Source organism: Argiope bruennichi, chromosome 1, assembly GCF_947563725.1.
Source record: "Argiope bruennichi chromosome 1, qqArgBrue1.1, whole genome shotgun sequence".
NCBI lineage: Eukaryota > Metazoa > Arthropoda > Arachnida > Araneae > Araneidae > Argiope > Argiope bruennichi.
Window position 1 is genome coordinate 12,382,121 of NC_079151.1, and position 27,139 is coordinate 12,409,259.

Sequence of the window (27,139 nt, forward strand, 5' to 3'; positions counted from 1 at the left end):
ATTATGAAATTCTAACAAAACTGAATAATCATTTCTGATTCATCATTTGTTTTTCTTAGAGAGATTTTAAATTGTATTTTTTTTTAAATTTTATATGATTTAGTATTCTTAAATAAGCATAAAATATGCTTCGTTAAATTTATTAGGAAATATTTGTAATAGACGTATAACCTTGTTTTAGCACCCTTAAATCTATTCTTTTCATTTATTGAATGGATTATCGTCTCTAAATTAAATAGTCAAATAACTATTCATGTAATATAGCACCTAATTGTGCATTGCCATCAAGAGTCTCTAAAACCACTGGATTAAATCGGTTCATATGTGTACCGGATTGAATTAAATTTTAATTATACAAGATGTTAAATGTCTAGTTACTGATTTATTATGTAAATCTGTAGAAAAATATTCACTTGTCAGTTTCACTTGATCTCCGTTCAAAAAAGAAAAACATTCATTTCAAAGTAGCCTTTCTGTAGAAAAATATTAATTAACTAAATTAAGCATTATTTTTGGACATTATGTTTGATACCTAGAAATTTTAGTTGAAATAAATTAGCAAAATAATGACAAATTATACTAATTTCCAAAAATTCTTATGTGAAAATCCTCAAAATTAAATATTTTTTTCATATATATTTCAGCTAAAGTTGCTAGATTAAATATTGCAAAAAGAATATAAGAAAAATTAATAATGGCAGAAATTATTCAGATGAAATTTGTTTTGAAGAAAATTATTTAAAAATGTCATATTCAATGCAGTTGTACTGAGTTATAATCCAGATTATATTTGATGTTTTTATGTATGCAATTAAAAAAAAGGAAATTTCAATATGTCTAAAACATAGTAGCATACTAATGCTTCAGGCTTCCTTGTCTGACCTTGTCTTTGAATGATTTGATTAACGGTGCGTTCTCTGAATGACTTTTAGAACATGCAATCAATAGAAAAAATGCTATTCTAAAAATATTATCACATTAATGTAAGTGAAAGTGATAAAACTATTTTTAATATTATTATATATAATATTTTAAAATAATTATATTTATTTAATATTATATTTTAACTATTATTAACTAATTTAAATAAATACTCAAATGAATGTATACTTTTATCTATCATATTATTAGAAGCTCGCTAGATGGAGATTTGGTCAAACATCAAAATTAATTTTAATTTCATTACAACAATAAAACTTTCATCTATCATATTAGCAGAAACATGCTAGAGAGAAGAAGAATGGCATAAAAACTAATTTTAATTTCATTACATCAATAAAATGTATTTCTAGAATTTGCGCTTAAAACTAATTTTAGTAAATCTTAAGCCTGGAAAAAAGTCGGTATTTTTTCTAATTGTAAAAATTTTACTTCTTTTTAATTTAGTAAAATTCAGTTAAATTTTGAAAGGCCCTTTTTTAGAGAACCCTACTGTCCCCAAAATAACTATGCATTAAATTTGATAGTTCTAGATCTATGGCTCAGCTTTGTAAAGCATTGTTTCTTATAAAATGTGATTAAAATGTTATGCGATTTTTGTGCATTACTATTACGACTATGATATGTTATGATTTTTACGCACTATGCTTGTCCAAATATATTAGTATATTAAAACTCTTTGGACTAACAGTGACATCCTTATATCATTTACAGGAAATCATTTCGTCAACACCATATCTCCAGAAATCAAGCGACAATTAGGCAGTGTGAATAACTTGTCATCATATGATAAGGTACAAATAACGAAATTGGGCCTACGCCCAAGTGCTCGCATGTGGCGAAAGAGTCTGTAATTTAATAACAACTGTGATTTTACATTGCTTTCGGAAGTCTACCTGGTATTCAATAAGTAATTTGGGGACAACGGAAAGTGGTCCCCGTAATGCCGTCGGAAATTAGAGGGTTGGGGTCCGAAATATGAAATTGCAGCCTTCCGGACCACGTGGGACTCTTACTTGTGTTTTTAATTACCGTAATAAGATGATGTTACTGCATATCACGGAAGGCGGCAACGGTACCGACCAGTTAGTGTTTTTAGTCACGTTTTCGGTATTAGTCGACATCCGTGGGACATTTAGTCGAAGTGAAGGTATGAAATCCAATGAAGCTTTTATTGAGAACTCCTCTGGAAAAGGGTTGTATTTACAGCACATTTTTCCTCTCAGGAAAAAACTTTATTTAACGCTGAAATTCTCTCTCGAAACGGATTATCAAACTGTGAACAGTAGGAAGTTTCTATTGTTAGAGAAGCTCATCGTGATTTAGTAATCATATGGGCATTTTTATTGAATGCGATATGCAATAATTGATAGTCTTTTATGCGTTTTTAATTAATGTAATCAAAGTAAAAATAGTGTAATAGATTCTATATTCAAAATTTAAAAACTCATATGCTTAAAAGCAATTAATGTAGATTCTTATGTTAATGAAAACTGAATATAATCAAGGCAATTGTTTTATGAAACGATTTTGCACTAGGGTCTTTGTTATGGAATTCGTTTCAAGCAAATAACTTCTATTAAAATAGGAATGACTTTTCTGTTGTATCAGCGAGGATTATTATAGTATTTAGAAAATCTCACATTGATTTAAATACTTTTTGTTACACAAACATACGGAATAAACGAAAGGAATATTGGGTTATTCCTTCTCTTTGTTGTGAATATCACTTTTCAAATTGCCATCACTGTTTTTTTCCATTACAGGAGTTGAAAGAATTTCTTGAAGGATGTTTTGTTACTGTCCATTAACAGTCAACAGCCCGGGAGTGCCAACAAGACCTCAAAATCTGCCCTTTTCACTCTATTCAGCCGCTTCTTCTCAATGTAAGTAATATATTTTTTAAAGACCTATTCATTTGTTCAACAATTCAAACAAACCTAATAAATATTTAAAATTAAAGTGGTGCCACAGCGTCCTAATACAAACTACTTTTGACACCATCAGAGAAAATCAGCTTTAATAAAACTTTGGTATCAAAATTTTATTTTTAATATAGATTAGTTGAAAATATTCAGAAAAGTGTATACTTTTTCTTGATCATTTCTACAAAAGATATTCTAAATACTCAATTACGCTTTTTATTATGACGTTCGATTCATTCATTTATAATTGCTAATTACATCTAAAAGAACCGGTTAGTATAAATATCCTTTTTATTTTTGGCACTTAAGCAGGTTCAAAATTTTCCATGCAAATTGAAAGAAAGACTAAAAAAATGATCTTGTATAAAATAATGAACTTTGAATGAAATAAAGCATATAATTTATTGGACGACGCTTCCTTTAGAAATATCAGAATTTTTTCTTTTTCCGAATTGAATATCTAAACAAAAGTACAGGTCAAATTTATCTCATTATTTATTGTACTAAAACATCAGACGGATTCTTCCAGTTTTAACCATATGCAAATCTTTTTCATGCTGTGCGTTTTTATTAACACATATGAAAAGCTGTTTTTTATTGGAAAGTAAAGTGTAGTTTTTAGTGTATTATTTGTTAACAATATTATTTTCTAGCAGTGATCTGTTTACTTTCATGAATATTTGAAGTATTTAAAATAAATGACGAATTTGAATTGCCATGCATAGAAGTAACTCAACAAATACCTAGATATTTAAGGATACTGAAACACTTTGAAACAAACCATGGCTGATTATTAAAATATTTTATTTTATTTACTTTTCTTTACCTATTCCAAGTGTATTTCTCACAACATCACAGCCACTGATGAAAAGGTTTTAAAAACATTTTAGAAAAATTATTCAAATTTATATAGCTAAAATTGATCCTATATATTTCTTCGGGCATTTCTCACATTTAGAATTGCCTACAATGAAATCTTTTGATTATCAGTTATTTCTTAAAAAGAGAATCCTTCCGAAAAGAGCATACAAAGAGAGCCGGCCTTTGCAAATAATAACTCCAATTTAAGAAATGTGATTTTGTAATCCTATTTGGGTATAAGTTTTAATTTATATGCATTTCATATATATAGATTTTATATTTTAAGTTGATTTATGTAAACTAAAAGCAACATTTCGATGCCAAAATAATTTTATTTAGGAATTCTACTTTATTAATTAGCTAGTTTAATTAGCTACTCTAATTCTATTAGCTAGCTTTCATATTGATGCGATAAAATATGTTCTCAGTGCAGTAGTAAATTTTTCTAAACTGAACTTTTTACGATTGGTCATAAAGAAAATTGTGTCACCGGAACGTTCTGAGTGGACACAAAAAAATATTCGAAAAATATTCAAAATTCCAATTTTGACGATTACAGTTTCTCAGTTTTGTTTTCTGCATCGTAGTTTAAATGTTCTTCAGCCATAATTATGTAAACTAATAGCCTAATAACCTATTTTTACTCTGTGTTTATATTCATGACATTTCGTTGAACAATATAGTTTGATTCTTTGCTCTTTTTCTTGATTTTTTTAGATAATTTTTAAATTTATTTCCATAATAACATATACAAAAAATAACATTTCGTAAAATTTCGCAAATAAAGCAATTTTTATGTTTTTATAATAAAAGAAATCCAGTAAAATCTTTGCAAGGTAGGTAAAGATATAGTAAGTAAGGTAAATATTTTGATGATGATCTATAATTGTTGTGCTACGACTTCGTATCAAATATTATAACACTATCTTGTTGTATTTTTGTGTAACAGATTTAACATACATAGGAGTAGAAATTTATAAATAATATCTAGTTTTTTTTTTCTAGTTATATATATATATATATATTGTTTATCTCGCATTAGACCAAGTAAAATTTTAATTCCATAAAAATTAATCAACTAATAAATTCGCAGCATTTTGAAAGATGATTTATAATAATACCATTGCATGCCCTGCAAATATAATCTGAAGGTTATTAAGCAGAAAATTGAACATGAAGTGGAAGACAAATCACGATCCTTGAGGGTGGTGATCTTTCTTATTTCTAGCCAACTTACCAACTTTAAGATTTAATTGTTTGAAATAAAATATAGGGGAATATTGTTCAGTATCAAGCAAATGAAGCTGAACTGTGCCTATTACTGACTATACATGTTGGTAACAAGAACTTTGAAAACACAAAATAACACAAATGCACATTACAAAACAATCACAAAATAAAAATAGAGAACGACCAATTTGGAAGATGAGAATAAATGCATTTTACAAAATGAAATAAAATGAAAAGTGAAAAAAAGAATGAGGATTAAGAGAAGAAAGTATTTACAGCGAAAGAAACTAAATTAGATGTCAGTCTTTTAATAGTCAGAGCATTTAGTTTTCTCTGAACCTTCGTAGTAAATTGCGATTTATTCAGTATTCAGCTTTTTTATTTAGGTTTTAGTTCGCTACCGAGTGAAAGAGAAAGCAAATGTTCAGGAACTTATCAGAAAATTTTGGGAGCAAAACAAAAATGGTTTTTAAAAAAAATCAGAGGGATAATTTAAAAATAATTTAGCAATATAAAAGCCAAAGATTAGAAACAAAGGAATACAAAAATAAATTAATTAATTAATAAAAATGCAAAACTTTAGTATCAAAAAACATGAGTAGAGAAAAATTCGAGTACTTTGTGCGCGTAAAGCAAGGCTAATTCTAAAGTTTAAAATCATGAAACAAAAAAAATATGATTTTCAGCGATTTCAAATATTCGGTTTTGAAAAAGAGTTCTTGTGTTATAAAGACATATGTTATAAAGTCATAATCATCGTATTATAAAGTCATATAAAGGAAGCTAGAGAACTCCAAGTTAATGCCACTTGTAATCTAATGAAAGGATGAAAATGCAAGGACTGTTCTTTATTATGACTGAATTTTAATTTCTCTTCTTAAAAGAAGAGGAATATCTGAATAAATTTTAGGACTGGATCCAAATACTGCACTCCACAGAGCGATGAAAAGAGTAAAAAAAAAGGAAAAAATCAAATCAAATTAAATAGGGTCGGGAACTGAAAATACAAGGTTCGTTTCGCAGTAGATTAAGCATGTCGTGGATTTTCATTCTTGATTTTGTATTAATTGTTACCTGCGGAATCAGACTGATTTATATTTCTCGCTGGATGCAAATGATATGAAACTGTTAGGAGACATCCAGTGGTATAATGGATTAGGATGCCTATTCCCACATAAGTGCAATATAGGTATTCGACAAGATCGAATTTATGGAAATACGATGGAAAAAATCCATGCTGTGTAAAAATTAACATTTCGTTTCATGTCCAGTTGGTTGGTTGTACGCTTACTTTAGGAATGATGCTATAAATAAGCCTTCTGGTATCTGAATCATCTCAAGCCATTTTCCAGGTGACCATTATCTTCTGACTTTTGAGTGTTTTGAAAAAAGAATTTGGGTAACTAAAATAGCGCTACAGGTAAATTTTCGTTTTCTGCTGCCTCCTTAACCAATCTGCCTGCTTCTTCACTTCCAGTGTAGCCAAATGAGCTTTGATCTATGGCACTTTGATGTGAAGGAAAAGATATTATAACCAGAAGATTTTCTAGCAATAATATTATAACTATTTGCATGGGATTCTGGCTTGATTGTCCACAAGAATAGACATATGTTCCGTTGGGAGAGTTAAGGCGTGTGTCCACTGCTTTGTGATGAGCGAGAATGAGAATAGAATGATAGTTTCCAGTTCAGAAGTTTCGGGGAAATGTCCTTTTTTCCCCCAAGCACGCATTTTTTTTTGTTGTTGTTGTTGTTGTTGTTGGCATGCATTCTCAAAAAGTTGACAAGACGTATGCCGCCTTAAATTCTAATCATTACAATATTTTTGGAATAACTCTCGACTTTTGGAGAAGAAAAGTGAAAATAAATTCTTCTACTATAATTTTAAAAATTTTCGAATTCCATTGTGTATTTCAAAGGATAATAAAAGTTTCATGCAGTATTATAACAATCAAAGATAATCTTAGAATGATTCTAATAAAATTCATTAGCTTTCAATAATGTAAGCATTATATTTCCCTTTCTTAAGAATGGATATACGGCACTTTGATGTAAAGGATGAGATTTCCTTCTTCTTGCGTTTCTATTGTTTTCCTTTAAAGTACACGATTCTAGGTTAACATCGATAATTGGCTCCAGAATGAAAGTTAAGTGAAAGTGAGGCGTAAATTCAGCACTGATATTTTGCCTTGAGAGACAAGATAAAGTGATTGGCCAAGAACCATTTTTAAAAATTGTCTTTCACTTCAAGAAAGGTGTGTTTCAGGAGCTTCATATATAATGCAAATGGATATAGCACCTTGAAATATTAAAAGATCTACAAAACAAACTAAATCGCTTTTATAGAATGGTATTATTCTTTATTTCACTTCACACATGAAATCGTCCAAGCTCGCGAACCGTAATTTGCCGATCTTTTTATAAAAAGCTAATTAAACTTAACAAATATTTGTTTAAAAGAAAGCAAATCATTAAAGAAAAACGTATACATATTCAAAAATTTCATGTTCTTGAAAATTTTGACTGGAAAATTGTATTCAAAGGGATAGAATTTTCTACATAAGTAACATAAAAACTAACCAAAAATTAAAATTCTTTTTGTTTATCTCAAATGAACATTCACTGAAAAATACTTTTTTTCAGAATCAAGTCATTAATTCATTCAAAATTAATTATTTAGCATACTAAATTTTGAATCTGAATTAACTTTTTCTTAAAATGATGAAAGTAGTTAAAAAATTTAGGAGAAGTATTTCAAACAAATTTTATCAGTTAAGAATTAATTATATGATTATATAAAGCAGTTTCTGTATTATATTATTTCTCTTAATATACTAGAGCATAACGCTCTATTAAAATCAAAATTTTAGGAAGTTTCATACAAGTCGATTATATAATCTTTATGAAGATATAATTAATTAACAATGTAATAAATTAAAATTTCTCAATTCAAACAAATCATACGAACTTTGAATCAACTAAAATTAAATTTTCAGAGTATCTTAACAGAAAGGGGCAATATTTCGTTGAAATATTTAAAAACAACGCTTTATGATAATTATACAGATTGTTAATAATGAATATCAATATATAAAACATATTAATTGATTAAGATTAAAATTATTTTCTTCTCGTAATACTTTAAAATATTTATATTATTTATATCGATTTATTGCGATTTTTCAAGTTTTTTAAGTAAAAAGGACCAGTTTAGTATAAATTATTTCTAATGTTAAACAATTGATATTTAACAATAGACTATAGTGCAAATAAACTATAATGCAATAAGGGCAGATTGAGCTAAAATTAAATTTAAAGAATTTTCATTTTAATATTATATTATTAGTTTTCAAATCCTAAATGTTTCCTTTCAAGTCAGAATGCATAATAATAAATAGTTATCATCAATACATATGGATAACAAACATATAAATAATGTCTAATAACGTACTGGCAAATTCTTAAAAAGAACTAATTTGGGGACAGTAAATATCAATATTTTATGTGTATGTGCGTGTGTGTGTCTTAATTTTAGTAACTTGCAATTATATTCACGATATATAAGAAATGATTTTTCCAGTTCAAAACCGTTTATGTGGAATCAGAAAGCATTCAAAAGGAAACTGAAGGTTTTCGCACCACATTACTGAATAAATTTGAAAGTCCCATTTTTTAAAAATTAATTGTCGTATTCTAAATAATCTGTAAAGTAAACACTACCTTGGGTTTAGTAATTAAAAAAATGCACATTCTTTATTCTAGAGAATTAATTAAAAATGTATACTACGAAGTCTTTTCCTGATTAGATAATTGCATCATTTAATTAAACTTCTTCTGATTACCAGCTTACTGAAAATAATTTATTGTATTTTACGAAAGAGGTATAATTCTGAACATGTATTTTATAAATACGTATTTTCTTAAGGGAGCAGTTTTTGATAGTACAGTCAGAAAAATTGTATTGTTGAAAGCAAAATGTACGCGCTTTATTCTGGAGTGTTAACTTAAAACTATGCAAGGACAATTGTTTTTCAAGTGCGTCATTTAATAGAATTTCTGAATGACCGATTATTGAAAATAACAAGGACATTTTAGCCGGATTTTTCTTCCTTTACGTATACTAAGAAAAATATATAATTTTGAGTATGTATTTTATAAGAAAGCGTTTCCTTAAAAGAGCAGCGTCTGATAGTAAAATCAGAAAAACGATATTGTTGAAAACAAACAAGTGGAAAGCATATTCTACAATATGTTCTATATTTACGAAAGGTTCAAGAGTTTCTATTCAGAGTAATGATATAGATAAAAGCGAAGTGAATATCAAAAATATTGCACTTTCCTTAAACATAGTTTTCCGAATATTTAGAAGTGAGTATTGTGGAAAATTCTATTTGAAACGACCTGTGTAAGAACTTTTTCGTGCATTTATTTTTTCTTCCCTGCTTGAAAAGTTCATTTCTTTAAGAATTTTCAACCACACCACGTCCCTTGGAAAGACCCTTTTAGTATGCAGATGTCATTGTGGTTCCAGGAGCAAAACCCACTCACAGAGCAAAAGGGTAAGGCAACAACATGCTGATAACATGCAAATAAAACTCTGGCTCTCGAAATCGGAGTCAGGTTCCCGTTTTCTGCAAAGCTTCTTTACGTTTTAGGTCTCTTTTTTCAGTCGAAAGAGCTATTCGGTTGCATATTGGGTGAGAAAAATTTGTGGGTCTTCTTTTGCTTTTTCATTCTTGGGTTTGCGCATAGCAGCGATCTAGAGAAGTCTTTTTTTCTTTTTTCGGCTCCTTTTCCTGAAACTTTGTCGGTAATTGGTCTCAATTGGATCAGATCCTAACGCCGTAAACGCATCAAACTCTCAGAAACTCTTGGGAAAACCCCAGGATGAGATAAAAAGCGATGGAGTTGGCAGCCAAGAGCTGCCCTGGCGATTTATCGTCCCTTTGGGGAATAAGAATTGGCTGGAATCGAATGAATGTTGGATGTTTAAGCTTGTTCTGATGTGTTAACTAACAATTTCGATTACTTCGTATTTAGGATATTTTTTTAAATGTAGAAATACAGAGCTTATTAAAATTAAAAGTAAAACCTTTTCTCAGAAAAATTAGGATTGTGTCGAGTTTATATTACAGTGGGAGCTTCTATCCACAATGAAACGATACTGTATAAGTGCTCTAGACAGCTGTAATTTTCGAACAACTGGGTGCACAATATTCTTCAATTTTGCAATAAGAAACTCTAATATTTTTAGGAAAACTACTGAATAAAAGAAAAATCAACCCCTTGAGATATGAATTTACTTAATTTCCTAATTAGATGGGACATCCTATCTGGGACATTTATTGTTATTTTAATTCCTATCATAATATATGGAACCTTTGAGATATTGAAGCGTTTTAAGTGATTTTTTACAGTTTAAATTACTTATATTACTTTCACTTAAATGCAAATTTAAATTTAAAATTCAATCATCCGATGCACCTGTCAGACCCGTCATTGTATACGAAGGAGTTAAAATAATACAATAAAGCTTAGAAACCAAAACCTAATTATCATTACATAAATGGAAAAAAATAGTAATATTCGATTACTTAGTAAATAGTAGTATCGTAAAATATTAATATCGAAATAGTAATATTTCGATTGCTATATCCGCCTAGTCGCATTAATCTCTAGCCTTTTATTATTTGGATAATCATGATTATATTAGTACATTCAAGTCATAGTGACTGAAATTAGGCACAATCGATAGAGAAAATATGAGAATTAAATTATTTCCAAGATTAACTTATTTCCAAGATGCTACGAAGCGTCCTTCAGTGCTCTAATGACAGAATTGTGGTTCAAAATCCTAATCAATCGAAGGTCAACTGTCCATGTGTGTTTTTGGTAAACTTTATATAAACGTCAAGTCTTTAGAAGTCAAGGATTTGGAAGTTTAGGGAGTAAATTGCAAATTTTAGTAACATCCTCATTATTAAGTCAGCAATGAAAACTGAGTGCAACGTCTTAAGAGACTGTCTTGAAAAAAGAGACGGTAAACAAACAAGACATTGAATAATTAATGAATTCAAATCTATGCCTATAGTAAGAGTGGGCAGACTTTTCCAGGGTACCGGCTATTTCTGATTTTTTCAAGGTGTCGCGGTCCACCCAGTGACGTAGGTGTCGCGAACTAAACAAAAAGGTCTACAATATTTATTATAACTTAATAATAAATACGGAATATGTACTTATCTATATAACTACAAACATAATAATAATAGTAAGATATAATATAAGTAAACAAAATAATAATATAAGATTCCATCCGTGTTCTATAAATATGTTTCTTTTAGTATGTGGGTCTTAGGTTTTACAAAAGGTGATCACCCCAAAATATTTTGGTGGTACACTGATCGATCGGATCGACTTAATGCCTACCACTAGTCTATAGGAAAGGATATTTAGAAAAAGAAAGAACAGTAAAATAATTTGAGTATTAACACAATCAAGACAACTAAACAATTTAGAGAATTTAAAATCAAAGATTTTAGAAACATTTTGACGTAATCTCTAATTTTAATAATGCATGCATGAACCACTGGACTCCCGAAATCGCGCCTGAATGACATATTTAAGCGATGACACCATTGGCGAGCAAAATGTCGTTTGACTCCAGCAACCCTTCTTCAAACCCTTAACATTAATGGGCTTTAGAAGTGAGAAAAGGGAGGCGGGGGGCTCTTTGACACCATCGCGCCTTTTCAGTTTGCCCCGCAGTGCCAGAGAGGCCTTGCCAACAAAAATATCAGAGACTTCCATTCCAGTGTCTAATCTCGTCCGGTGCTATGCATTGCAGAAATCTTTTTAAGTCAATTGGAATATTCGCAGCAGGGAATCTAGCGAGTGGCGTTTTTACTCTTCGTGAAATCTCATTATGCAAAGTGGAAAATGAGCTTTGCCGCCGTCGGAGGAGGAAGATCTCACTTTCGCCTCGCAGCCATCTCTTCCCAACCCCTGGAATGATTTCAGCACCAGCCTCCCATTTCAAACCCGGAAGCTTTGAAAGAGAGAGGAATGATACATATATATAGACAGATGCAAGGAGAATACACGCATTTCGATCCTTTTTTTAGACACTTAAACGATAAAAAATAAAATGCTCAATGCGAAATAGATATCCAATTGCTTGACTTTTACCTCGGTTCGTGATTTTGTTTATTCAAAGGTGGTAATATCGGATATTCTCTTATTTAAATTCGCTTTTGTTGGAGGGATCTGTTAGCGGTGCTTATGCAATTTTCTGCTAAATTAATATGGCGAAAGAGAGCTTTTAAGGAATTTTACGTAAATGAAATTGACTGGTAGGAAGAATACTAAAGCTTTTTAGAGCTGTATAGGATTATAGAAGTGGCTGAAAGGTTTTGGATACAATTGAATTCATTAGCTTATTTTGAAACCCTCCATTTGATTATATTTTCTTCCTCTTCTCTTCTACAGTTAAATGGATCTCGGAGAAGCTGTTCGAAAGATTTGGGTTTCACCAGAAATCAGAATTTATGATATTTTTCTGTTGTTTTGGCCATCAACCAAATTTTGAAATTGCAAAAGAGAAGACATTTAAATATCATATTATAAAGTTTAGATTTTATAAGTTTTTCTGAAATATGAAGAGTTTTTTTTTAAATCTGTGTAATTAAAATGGCAAAATTTAAACAAATTAGAACCTAAAACATCCGAATAAGTATGCAGAAAAAGGATCCTTTGACTGACATTCTGATTCGAATTGACTTCAGGTGTAATCGAGAAGAATACGAAGTTTCGTAATTATATCTGATTATACATCATTTGAACACCTTGTCATAGCATGCATCTCATGATACTTAGTGATACACATTTCAAAGCTTGCCAAAAATATAAATAAATTTCAGGGGGGGGGACATTTGCTTCGTATTCTTCATTAAAAATATTATTTGCAACTCTTCATGGTTAATTACTGAAATTGTTTTTATTTCAGAGAGTAGTTTTGTTCTTTTTAACCTCGTAGTTCATGAAGAAATTCACTCCAAATAAAAATGAGTTACTCTTGTCTAAAAATTATTTAAAGAAAGGTCCCTAGATTTTCATCACTTAAAGAAGGTGGCTTTACATTTGCGAAAGTTATATTTGCTAAAAGTCTTGAATTTTAAATTTTTTATCCGTGAAAAAGTATGATATACCTAAACAGAGTGTCAAATTAAATAATGTTACATAAATAAGAATCAAAACTTTTTATTTTTAATCATGTTTAGTGAAACAAATTTACAATTTTTTGTTACTGTTCTTAAAAGATGTCGAACCGGCAAAAGAACATCTACTTTGTAAGAATCGTCTCTCATTTCAGAAATATATTAAAAGTGAATTAGAACATAAAATGTACATATTTAAAGAAAAGTGTCAAGAAAACGAACTTCCTGCAGGGATTACCCACAGAATATGAATTTTGGATGAGAAGCAATTATTTTCTATAAAAACATATCACGAAGAAACATTCAAATTTTTCATTTTTTTTTCTTGTAGAAGTATAAGTTTTTCAAGTTTTCTTGCAGTCTTCTTCTTCATTCCTTCTACCTTGTTGCGGTTGCGGTAAGAATGCTACGGCAGTTTCCTATCATGATTTAATCAAATTACTGTTAAAAGATGAACCATTTACTTGATTGCTAGCTTGTGTGTGTGTCCATCGTCTTTCATCTGAAAGCTTCAACTTTTTTTAATTGCAGAAGGAAATGGTGGGGTAGAGGATATTCTTTTAATTTCCAGATAATGGAATCTATCTTTGCATTCCAACTTATTGAGAGAAATTTATTTGATTTACTTTTCGTTCAATCATCTTAGTCAACTGTTTAGTTTTTGAAAGCATATACAAGGTTTAGCATCATATATATTACTAAGATAAGTTTCTGCAGGTATCTAAAGTTTAAATCAACAATGATTATCTAATGTAATACGTAATTTGGTTGTTTCATGGCTGTTTTGGGCTGATTAAGAATTTTTGGTGTAATAGACAAATTTTTCCCTGCCGAGAAAATCATACATTCAAAATATCTAAGATTCAATCAATGAAAAATATGATTATTGAATTGACAAAATGAGTATTACAACACAATAAAATAAATAAAAGTATCGCTTTTAATCGAAAATATAATGCAAAGCGAGTGTAAAAATATATGTAATTAGTAAAATTCATCTAAAAATAAAATTCTTCATGATAATTCTTCTCAAATATTTCTGTAGAGAGATGTTTTCCTTGGATTATAGTCAATCAAATTCCTCGTTATATTTCATTGGGTTATCAAATTGGTTTAACCTACATTATTTTTCATTCAGTATGTTAAGAAATATAAATGTTACATCAAACCAAAATTGAAAAATATCTTTTTTTTTCTATTCAAAACGTTTGTGCAAAGAGTAAAGAATATAAACACAACATAATTTGTTGATTACTGGCCTATGCGCAAAGTTCCTTGCAATTTCAGGTATTGTTCATTCATATTTACATGTTTAGATGAACAGGTACTATTTTGATGTAACTTGATGTCGCAAGAATTCATTTCAGTTTAACGGAAATTTCACGCAATAGATTTCTTGCATAAATAAATTTTTTTCTGGCCAAAAATCTTTAAAAAGATAAAATATTCTTAAATTATCCGTTGATTAAATTATTAAAAATTTTCGCAGTTAACTTTTTCTTAAATGAATTCACTGTTTCTTAAATATTTCTTTTTCGCTACTTTTATTCATTTGGTACATAAAAAAACCCAAAAATATTCATAAGCAGTTTTTTAAATTTGATTTTCTAATTACAGCTGGAGTTTTTCAAGTGGGCTGCATACTTTCTTTTACAGTCCTTTAAATAATCATTGACTATTGATGAATGAAGAAAAGATTTCTTTTTTAAATTTTCCAAATGCTATTTGCAAATAATCATTGACTTTTTTTTTTAATTTTAAGGACTTTATATTTGATTTGAAGCACAAATAGTCCCATATAATTAAGATTCTCTTATTTTTTAATAAAAATTCATTTCCCCCCTTATTTAGATAAGATATCATTTTCTTCTTATGAATGCTATTTTTATTCTGACTTTTAAATACTGATCTTATGTATTTAATCAGTAAGTTGTAAATTTGCTTACAACTTATAATTGGGTCTTCATAACTTTAAAATAAATTTAACAATGTATAAACTTTCATTCAGTTTTGCAAAGGAACAAGCAAATTCGTGTCTCAAAGAAAGAATGCTACAAATAAAATCCTTTAAAAAGATATATCTTTTAAAAAATGAAAATAGTTCGTTTTCAACCATCACATTTATAAAAATGTTTAATATATCTATGTTTTGATTGTCCAGTTCTTTTCTTTTAATTCTGTACTGAAATTTATAGAATTTGCAAAAATCACTGAAATAATTTTTATTACAAAATTTAGAAAATTAAGAATTAGGGTGAAAAAATACTGCAATGAAATCCTTTCAGAAGCATATTAAAAAGAAAATATAAGTGAAATAATTCTGATTTTTGCTTAAAAATCATAATTTAACGTGTATATCAAATTTTTCACATCTGTATAAAGTGAGATATTTGATTTAAAAGAGCGTTTCCTTTATTACGCAGATGCCGGTTACGGATATCAGAACGATTTGCACGATGAAAGCTTCATGAGAAGAAAGCAACGCAGGAATAGGACAACCTTCTCCGTGCAGCAGGTAATTTTTTTCTCTTATTTTTATAACACTTGTATGAAATATTAATAACTCTTTACAAATTTTACACCAAGTTGAATTGTTTACAGAGTGCATTTCTGTCGTAAAAAATAAGAGTAAAAAAAAAACTTTAACATGATAGAAAATGTGTAGGATGCCTTTGCCTGGGATATAAAGTTTTTTCAAATTTTTTCGTGTTAATTTGTTCCCTAACAAGAAAGAAATATATTGAAATAATTCATAATAATAAAATAATTGAAATTTTAATTGAAATAATTCAATTAAAATTATTAAAAGAATTTTATATTGAAATAATTCATAATAATAAAATTTATTTCATTTTCTTCATTTAAAGTTCACCCGATCTTTCTTTTACATCCATGCTATTTTTATATACTACCTATATATTTAATCTAAGCTTTAAAAAAATGCTTTCATAATGTAAGTGAATAAGCTGAAAACTGTAAATTGTAATTTAATTTTCGTATTAAATTTATAGATTTTTATTGTAACTTCCGCAATAAATGGAAAGCAATTAAATGCTGCAAATGTTCAACGAAAAGAAATATTATTCCAAAATAAATACCCTACTCTCTTCGATGAGAGATTTAAAAACAAAACATATCAAATTAAAATGTAGGGTAAGAAAACAACGGAATTATTTATCAATATTTTGAAATGTCCCCAATGCAATTTTAACTTACTACATTTCAGCGATAAGGAAAATATAAATTTTCCGTATTAGAAAAATAGTTATTTTTAAAAAAAAAATGCATTATTACTATTATAGGAAGACTTTTACATCTTTTATAATCAAACAATATATACAAATTTTTCTGGTGATGGTGAAGTTCAAAATGTCGATTTTTCGGAAGAATATCACTTTAAGGTAATGGACCCAAATAAAACAAAAAATTTTCTTGATTATTGCTAACCCCGTTTAGCCACAGTCATGACTAAACAGCTTGCTCCCTTTGAAGATATCTATGGAAGCCACATATTCTGTGATTAAACGTTTTTCTCCAAATTCCTCTCCACACTAACTCTCACTCCAAATTTTCACACCATTCTAAAACTATGTTACTAACAATTTCTAAATTAATCTTATTATAAAACATCACTGACACAGATATGGAACAAAATTTAAATAAAGATGGTAGCAATAGAGGTAAAAAAACAAATAAATGACACAGTTAAAATCATTGAACTCTTTTCAAGTATAATGATCTAATTTAAAAGATTTCATAAAAAGTATGCAATTCAAAAATTCTATCATATACCACAGAAACACGAATCAAGATATTTTTGCATGAAAATAGAAATCAATCTTTGATATTCCTAAAACTAAATTAGAGAGAATGAAATTTCTTTTAATAGGAACTTTCATCATTGAGGAAACTGGAGAGAACAGCGAGCAACAGAAAAATATGAAAACGGTTTCCTGAAAGGAAAAAGTGAATTTATAAATACCCTCGGGAACTATGTAGCCGTTTTGTGCATCGTAATATGCATGTCAGCTTCTTCTAACAAGAAAAAAGAAAATACCAGAAATAACATAAGGAACAAACTCATGAGGAAATCCCTTCTAGAAGTAAATTAGTATATCACCTCTCTCAGTGAATTCAATTAGATATCTTTAGCAGGCGCATGAATCGTATCTTTCATATGGAAAACTCATGAAAGAGGATCATGCAATCCTCAATTCCATAGACCCTATTTCACATACACATGGGCATAATTTACGAGATTGTCATTGCTCTTAAAAACTCCTTTTTTTTTTTTCATGTGTTTGAATTTTTATTCTCAGCATCACATGCAGACACTAAATGTAGCGGTTTTTTGCGGTCTTCTGAAAGTATTACGCTGAAGGGATTAAAATTTGAATTTTAGAGACTTAGTGAACTGATTGATAAAGTCTACATAAAGCTGATGCAATGGGATTTGTAATCCAAGATTTTAAGTCGACAGAAACATTGAAAATGTTTTTGCGGATGCCCATTTCTTAAAATCCAATAATCTGTGATTCAGATAAAGCATTTAAAAGGAAATAATTTCAAAAAAATCCTTTTTTTTTCCTCCACCGAATTTTCAGTACTCAGTATCCGTAAAGTTGGACATTCATGATCAATCGCCATTACCACAACCACCAATGCAGTGATGACATTACAAAATCGATTTTGAGTGCTAGAATCTATTCATAATTGGATTGGCACGATATATATAACTATTCTAATTTCGTTTCATTTCATTTTCGTCTTGCTGCTTAGAATAAACCATTGGGTGGGAGGGGGTGGGGGCAACTCAGACATGGGATGAGAGCATATTGGAATGGTGGTTAATTCTCGCCGTTCTAGTGAGAACAGAAATAGTGTGTACTAGCGAAGCGATAATTAATAAATGCCCTTAGCGATGATGTGACATGGATCCTACAGGAGGGTTTGTAACGTAACCTCTGATAGTTCTTAGGGTTCAACTTCAGTTCCCGCCAATTTATCGCGGTATCCGGTCATTTAGATTTTTCCGTATGTGATGAGACGAGATAAATAAATCTCCAAAAATTCCCAGAAAAGTAAACAAAAAAAAACCATATACATTTGATTTTCATTTACAATGAATGAAAAAGCCAATTTAATCATTCCGACTATAACACCAAATGCTAAGAATAATTAATAAATAATCACAATTGACAATATTAGGAATGTAGGCATTATGTGAGATCATGACCTTTTATACTGCAAAAATAAAAGTGAAATAGGTATTTTTTTTTATTTTTTTTATTTATTTCAAGAAATTTTTGTTCATCGTGAAAATTTACATCATCACAAATGTCAGGGTTCAAAATGACTTCCAGAATAGATCTCATAGCTTAAAAGTAAGTTTCTAAATCTAAATTAAACTAAATAAAGTCCTTAAGATATGTGAATGAATTGGTTTTTTTTGTTCAACTGTAATAAGAAAAATTATTTAAATATCATGATCAAATTATGCTGATATTTTTTATTTATATTAATTATTAAAATGAATCATTTGTTAATAAATTTTTACTTCCTGATTATTAAGGTTTGAATGAAAATAAGTGTCTTCAATTTATTATCGAAATTAGTAGAATGTATTCTCTTATTTATTTAGTCTTTAATAATTAAAATTATAAATTTTCTTTTTGCAACTTGGAATTAAAGCATGAAATTACATTAATGATCGAACATAAATTTCATTATTGCATGAATTTAAAGATTTTTATAGTTACATTAAAATACTCAAAAAAGAATTACGTTACTCATGGATATTTGCTTATGATTTTACTTTTATAAAACGGAACTATAAAATATTCTTTGTACATAGAGAAGAATATATGATATTCTTCTAATATTCTATAATATTCTTTGTAGTTGGAAGAATTGGAGAAAGCATTTGCTCAGACTCATTATCCGGATGTATTTACAAGAGAAGATCTTGCAATGAAAATTAATCTTACTGAAGCAAGAGTTCAAGTATGTTAACTTATTTCAAAAATAATGTTTTATTATATCTTTACAAAGTGGAATAGTATTCTTGCACATTTGAAAGGAATACATTACGTAATTTGATTCTTCAATGTAAATACGGTTAGCTTAATGATAAAAAGGTAAAGAAAAAATTTAAAAATTCAAAGTTACATGCTTAAAGAATAAAATGTAACATACAAATGAACAATATAAAATTCATATGATAGGTATATTAAATATTATTTTAGACAGATTTTAAGCGTGGTTAATGATTTCGAATCATTATCTGCTTTTAATTTTTGAGCTTGATAACAGATTATTACAATTCTACTCATAAAAATTTTATTTATATAAAGTTGAAAAGGACTTCCTTTCGAAAATTGCATTGCAGTTTTGTAAAAATTCGAACTTACTTTCTTACTTTCCTTTTAAGTTAAAGGAAGAAAAACAAATTCACTAAAAATGATAAATCAAATAATGAGAAAATAAAAGTGAATTGTTCAGAGTTTCGCAGCCAAATTAGTTTACAGATGGAACTTTTCAAACCATGGAGCATTTTAAAGCATTTAGCAATAAGCATTATGCTTTTCATAAACCTATTAAATGAAAAGGAGTAAAGGATATGACATGAGAAATTTTAAATGTTGTTGCGTTTGAAGACCAAACGCTTGCCAACAATCGTAAATAAAAATAATTTGTTCATTTTTTCTTTTATGCTAAGCAGTATATTAAAATAGAGAAATTCAAGAATTATATTTTATTGATTCAAAGAAACTATTATAATTTCTAACTTAGATTCTAAAATTGCCAATAATTTTATTATAAACAATAGAAAAACGTATTTTTTATATAATTTTAAATACTTTTTTTTAAGAATTTTTTTCAAGGATAAACTCTTTTTAATTCATTCAATCTTTATCAGAAAAAATGATAAATGATCTTTCTCATATAATTAATTAAACGTACAAAATTGTATCATTTGCAGGCAATTCGTTAAATCTAAATACCATACTAATGAATGCTGCAAAAATTTTTTTAATTAAATTGAAAATATTTCGCATGATTTTATGAGAAGATTAACATTATGTACATTTCTGAAACTTTCTACCACTATAAAATTCTAATTTTCCTTTGAAAGGCATTTCTTCCTTTCAGACCGTTTCACATACATAGTCGATACTTCCAATAAAAATTCATATAGATATTTCCTAATAAATGTCACCGTTTTACCCAGATTTACGAAACTTGTTTCAGTCACTGCAACCAAACCAAATTTGAGCAAAAGCATCAAATGCCAATGGCATCGCATCAAATAACAGAAATCAATATTTAAAATGATTGCATTTGTCTCTTCCCCCATTAGCCTCAAGAATCAGATGCAAACTCTAATCACTCCGAGGTTGGATTAATGTAAACAGATAAGCACATCATCATCTGAATGGGGAGCGACGCGCGAGTCAGTCTCATTATTTTAAATATTCTAAATCCAAGACGACAACCCCCACGTGGACAGTGCTCGTCGAACTCGAAGTTCCGCTACGACAACTCGGGGATCTCCTAGGGATGGCAGAGGGGTCGACGTGATTTATTCGTCTGTCCGTTTGCCTTTCCGCACCGCAGACCCCACCGGTTCCCCGAGGAGTTCTCCCCTCCTCGCCCTCCGTCGTTAAATCCAATGCGCAATCTGAAACGAGATTTCAATCAACACTCTTACCTGAGCGGAGGGTAAAGTACACTAAGTTATGAATTTTATTTTAAGTCCCGGTTTCATTATATAGAGATAAAGCGTCATTTTCAATTGAAATTTCACAGGCAGTAATATAGAACTTGGTGAAAGAATAATAAAAGAATTTAATCTCTTATTTTCTCGTATATGAAGTATAGAAAGTATTGTAATCGATAATTGTGTTATGGGAAGTATTGAAGATAGTATTGTAATCGTTAAAAAATTCGAATTCGAGATTTTGACGAATCTCCACGTTTTCGATCTCCCTGAACTCAAAAAATTCCTCGTATACGAAAAATCGAACTTTTCTTACTTTCTCTTTTCTGAACTTTAGAATATCTAACAGTCAAAATATTCGACAGGAAGATGATTCTCAATTATAATAATTTTTCGATAAAATTTTATGTTGCAGATTTCCCTTAGTCTGAAAAAAACAATCATTTTGTGAATTATTTTTTTCCATTGGTTTGTCCATTAATTTGATAACTGAAACATGAAATGAGCTACAAGAATGAAATTTTGTATGTGGCTTGAGGTGAAATTTGTAGATTTGTTTTTAATTTTGAAAGAATTCCGGTAATAAGAATTTATCCATCTGCATAAGAGCTCCATAAATCAAGATCAAATAGATCTTGGTGCAAAATAAAAGATTTTTTTTTGCTTCCTCGCATGCGAAATACTGTAAGCTAGAGTATCTAATAATCAAAATATTCGACTTGAAAATAATGCTCGATGATGGAATTTTTTAGATCAATTTCTATGTTGTAGATTTCAAGGAATGAAAAAAAATTACTTTGAGAATTATATCCTTTTGTTGGTTTGTTCGCGAACGTATCAACTAAAACACGAAATGGTCTAAACAAATGAAGTTTTGTATGTGGTTTTTAGATCAAAACTGCAGATCTGTTTTGAATTTTGAAGCTATTTCATCAATGAGATTTTGTCCTTTTACTTATTCCTGTGCATACGACAACTATAAATCTAAAGTTAAATAAACCAACCGGATGATATTTCTTTGTCATCTTGATTGTTTATCCTTTTGTACATGATCGCGATATCCTAATAAATGTGGTATGATAGTGCTTTGGCACCAAAACTTTTTATTTGTATTAAATTTTTGTTTCGGTTTTTCAAATGAAGAATATCTAAAATTTATAGTATGAATTTTTAAAAGTTTGCTATATATATGTATATATTAGCATTTTCAAATCAATTGCCGCAATATAATTAAATTATTGTTTTATGAGAACTCTAGACGGAGTAAATTACATGTTATCATGTATTAAAATGAGTTTAGATAGATACAAACTTCTTTAAAAGAGTTCTTTTTTTTTTTTTTTTTTCTTAAAGGAAAAAGAGTTGATTCAAAATTTCTGACCAAATGAAAGATCTTAAAAAGACTTTGAGTTGAAGTGTTTCTGAGATTAAATTCATTCATAGACCTCTATCCATCATCACTTCGTTTATGACCGGTGTCCTGGCCAAGAGACGCGTCTTTCCCGTGATCTGGGCGCCCCGAGTTCGAGTCCTAGTTCGGGCATGATTGTTCTTTACCATGTGTTCCATCTGTGAGGTGTGTTGGAGAGCCCCCCCCCCCCCCCGCCTCCCTTTTCTGTAAAAAGAGGTTGTGCATATGAATGTCATCTTTGTATGAGCTAGAAGTCAGACTTCTGTCCTCGGATGCTCAAGAATCTTTACCCTCAGAAGCTACTGCACAAACTCTGCTTAAATCGGTGACTTCGTCAGTGGGCTTGTCTATGGCAAGGGCCATACGTAACAACGACAACTTCTTTTATGTTCTCTGTTAAAATGGTTATTACCAGGTTGTTATTATACTTTACCAGGTTTACCAGGCTTTATACATTACCAGGTTGTAATTATACTTAGTTGGCTTCCGTCAACTTTTCTATTGTGCTTTTTAATAGTTCATTACCATGAAGTGCACTGATAATTAAGAAGAAAATTTAAAAGAACCAGGCTATGTTACATATTAATTTTGAAAACTATTTTCTAAAGGACTCAGTTCATATTTTAATATAATATGAAAAATCAAATTAAAGCAATTAGAAATAAAAACTGCTTCCCGCTTTCCTTTAAAATCTACTTTGTAGGTTTTCTATGCACTACTAGTTGCCAGATAGTTTTTACTGTCTCATATACGAAATATAGAGAAGAATTTTAAAAGTTAGAAGCTTAAATTTTAAAATAGTCTAAAAATGTTTTTCTGCTCGAATGTTTTCGAAGTTTATCAACATTTTGCTTAGTATTTGATTGATTGAAAATGTATTTAAAATTCAGAAGAAATGTTTCCAAGTTTTATATTTCTAGCTTCCTTCTTTATATCTGTATTAAACTTGATGGTTTACGGTTTTCCCTTACACAAACATATTGCCCAGACATGCACTTATCACCTTTTATTATGAGTCATGATTTAATAAGACAATAAATGCCACATTCATAATTTATTATCTTTATACATCGACAACAATATTCGACAATGCTATCCATTCAGGTAGAACCTCCTGTTTGGGAATGAGAAGTTGCCAAATAAATAAACTGATCGAGGGTACAGAAATGACTGTGTGGTCATTATAGCCACAATCCCATGACGAGTTATATTTTAAACGGGAGTAGTTTTGACCTTTTTGTAACTGAAATTAATGGTGAAAGAGGAAAATTCAAATGCAATGAATGCCTTCAAACTTGGGTGGGGAAATGTGTATTTTGTAAAATATGTTTATAATCATCCATAGCAAGAATAACATGAAAAAACTGATTTTCGTTTTAAATATACAGTTCTATTACAACTACTATCTTGAAAATTAATTTCTCTCTTTCATGTGTTCTTATGGAAAATGAACAAATGAAATCTTTCGGAAATACTAGACGAAGGGCTGGATTAAATCCAGCAGCGACCCTCTTTCGTTTCTTTCCCTTTCCCAAGTTCTAAAACTACATTTCATACCATTTTCATTTCATTTAATTTCTATTCTATATAAATGAAATAGCAAATATCTTGACAAACGGAAATGGCATAACCATTAAATTGTAATTGTGTCTTAAGGAGAAATGAGTAATCTTGCACCAAAAAAATTAAATTTTAAAAATTTTTTTAAAAGAATTGCAAACATATTAAAAGACTTTTTAAAACAATTTAAACATTCTAATACAAAGTTTATCAGGGTAGTTGACTTCCAGTAAACAAAGAATTGAGAATACAAATGATTTGGCAAATTGCAAATACGAAGCTTACCAGGATTGTTGACTTCAAGAAAGAAATGAACCATACTGATCTGAAAGAGAATTTAAAAATATAAAAAAAAATTACCCAAATAAAAAATTTTCTTAACATTAAATGATACTTGATTTTAATACAAATAAGTTCTTGTAAATAAAAATGTAGCATTAAATTAAATTACTCCACAAAATAAATTTCGAGGTCTTAAAAAGCTGCTCTTTGATAATTTACCCATTTTTCGCATTAGATAATACGTTCTGACAGTACATAATGACATGTAGCATGTTTCCCCTTTATCGTAAATCAAAGCTGTCACTCATTGCAATGGCTGAAACGAATCTGGAATTTACAGAAAATCAGATATCCCTTAGAAAATTAGACACACTGAACACAGAAATTTACTTTTTTTTAACCACCAACCTGCAGAGTTTAGAACAAATACAAAAAAGAGAACCTATTTAGCAAAATTAATGTAAAATATTATCGAATAAAATGCACTGTAATTAAAATTTACAATTAAATTTTGATAAAATGGCGAATAATAAATATAAATGAGTACAGAAAAATCAGAAGAATAATAAATTAACATACAATGTTAATAAATAATAAATATAATATAACCAAATAAAAGATCATAAAAGCAAAGTCCACATATTATGAAATATTTTTTATGTACGTTAATAAAAAAAAGTCTAATAGATCAATAAAATTTTAGTAAAAGATAAACAAAATGAAGATATATATATATATATATATATATATATATATATATATATATATATATATAATTATGAATATTATAAATATATATGTAACATTATTTTATTTAAGCAGCGTGCAGTTTGAAGACAGTGAAGATACTTTTAATTTCGTGACGTCGTTTTATTTCATTTTGAAGAAGCAGGCATATGTACAAGCGATGAGCACACAGAACGACACAGAAAAGGAATGAGGGAAAAGCTCTTGGACATTTTATCCTTGGTCTTATATAACCAGAGAAATCGATAGGGAAAATATTTCTTCATAGTACTAATATATAATGAGATTTCGAGGGGGATTTTCGTTACACGCGTTGAAGAGGTAGAGGAAACACAGGGAGATTTTAAAAAAGAATTTGTATCGTCAGCGGTATTTTGTCTCTTTACGCGGAGTGTTGGAAAGTTAGACTTTTAGCTGATTCAGCTATTTAACAAAGCTTCTCTTGAATTAATTAAGCAGAGACAGTGGAATTTTATCACGAAATAAGAGAATATTTTAGAATGAAGTTACTATGGGCTAAATTAAGATAAAATCTTGAAAACTTATTAAATTGAAATTAGAGTTAAAATATCATTATATATATATATATATATATATATATATATATATATATAATACGTGCTATTCCGTTGGATTCGATTTGTTCAGAGGCTTTAGATATTTCTCCAGATGATTTTGGATTTCCAAAATTATTTGCTTGAATGGGCTGAATGGATTTAAAAAGCAAAAAGAACGGAAAGGAAACAAAATATACATATATATAAAGGAAATAAAATATACATATTTGGGAAATCTGTTAACACGACAACCTCCTGAATCATTTAATTAATGGTAGTTGTAAAAATTGGCTCCAATGTACATTATCAATATTTCGAGTTCCTTAAATCGGATGCGCGGTTGTATTTGAGATTGAAGTAGATAATTGAAGAAGCCTTGCTCCAAAATACTTTCTCAGAGTCATAGCACTCATTAGATAAAACAATTTTTTTTCTCACAAACTCTAGAAATAGAAGGTACCAAATTCTTATAGTGATATGAAAGACGGTTGTGGGACACAGAAAGTCACAATTTCGTTACAAATTTTCTTGTAACGTGAAATAATCAGAAATTTGTTTTCTTAATTTTCTCGTGCATTAAAATAATATGGCATATTTTGCGTCGTATATTAGTAAAATGAAAAAAAAACAGCATAGATTTTGGATATCTTTCTATCCATCAATTCGGTCCAAAATTTCATGCAGATCAGCCAGTCTAAAGATGAATCCTTATGCTTAGCATCTTTTATTTAAATTTGTCGTCTCAGAAGACCAGCTTTCCCGCCCACATTATTAACTTTTGTATTGTCAAATGTTAATATGGAACACGTATATGTTTTAAATTTCACCTTGCTATTTGACAATACTAGAAAACCGGAATTTAACTGAATAAATAATACAAATTATAATGCATGGAAATTAAAGAATGTATGTATTAAGAAATGAAGCGGAAGTGGAAATACTGTTTAGAAGTTAATGCCCGTGCTTTTTTTAAATTTTAATTTTAAATTAAATCAAATTCATTCATCAGAACACGCTACTGTGTGTTCTGATGAATGAATTTGAATTAAATCCTTGAATCAATATCAAAAATTGTTACAAATTGTGAATTACATTAAAGAAATTATTAAAAATAACGAAAACATAAGCCAAGAATGAAATTGATATCATTACAAAGGGTTTCTTTTTATTTCTAAAATATGATACAAAAACCATTTTTATGATAATGGTTTCAGAAGATTTGCTGATCAATTATCATAATTAAGTCACAGCGATTATACGTCTAAAAATGGTAGCGTCTATTTACGGATTAAATGTTTCACGCATTTCCTTTAATTTTTTAAAATCTTCTTTCCTCTGAGTGAACAAAGAATTTTGCTGAAACTTATTCGGTGCATTTCTAATCATATTTTAAGCTTCATTAATAAGCGAACCACTAAATTTAGTCAGGTACAACCCCGATCAATAAAATGGTCTGAAATGCTCTATAGTGATTTGTTTGCATTTGACTGTTGCCATTCGGCAGTACATAATAAAAGCCGTGTATTGTACATTAGCCTTTCATATAGAGAGTTTTTTGCATTTGTGACTTATTTTGTTCACTTAGATATTGGCAGATGAATCGACAGACTTCCTGCTGATGGCTTCCTTCTAAAATCAGATAGACATCTGAAAAATTGTGAAAACAATTCACGGCAAATTTCATAACTGAATCT

General features: G+C 29.1%; 1 protein-coding gene across 1 annotated transcript in view; it reads left to right on the plus strand.

Moving 5' to 3' along the window:
* The window catches only part of LOC129962363 (homeobox protein OTX1 A-like), a 56,849-nt gene that overhangs the window by 12,373 nt on the left and 17,337 nt on the right, over window positions 1–27,139 (plus strand). The window contains exons 2-4 of the mRNA XM_056076113.1: window positions 2,706–2,825; window positions 15,592–15,683; window positions 19,070–19,171. Of these exons, the coding sequence (XP_055932088.1) occupies window positions 2,729–2,825; window positions 15,592–15,683; window positions 19,070–19,171 (291 nt within the window). The 5' untranslated portion in view covers window positions 2,706–2,728. The remainder of the gene's footprint in view (window positions 1–2,705; window positions 2,826–15,591; window positions 15,684–19,069; window positions 19,172–27,139) is intronic.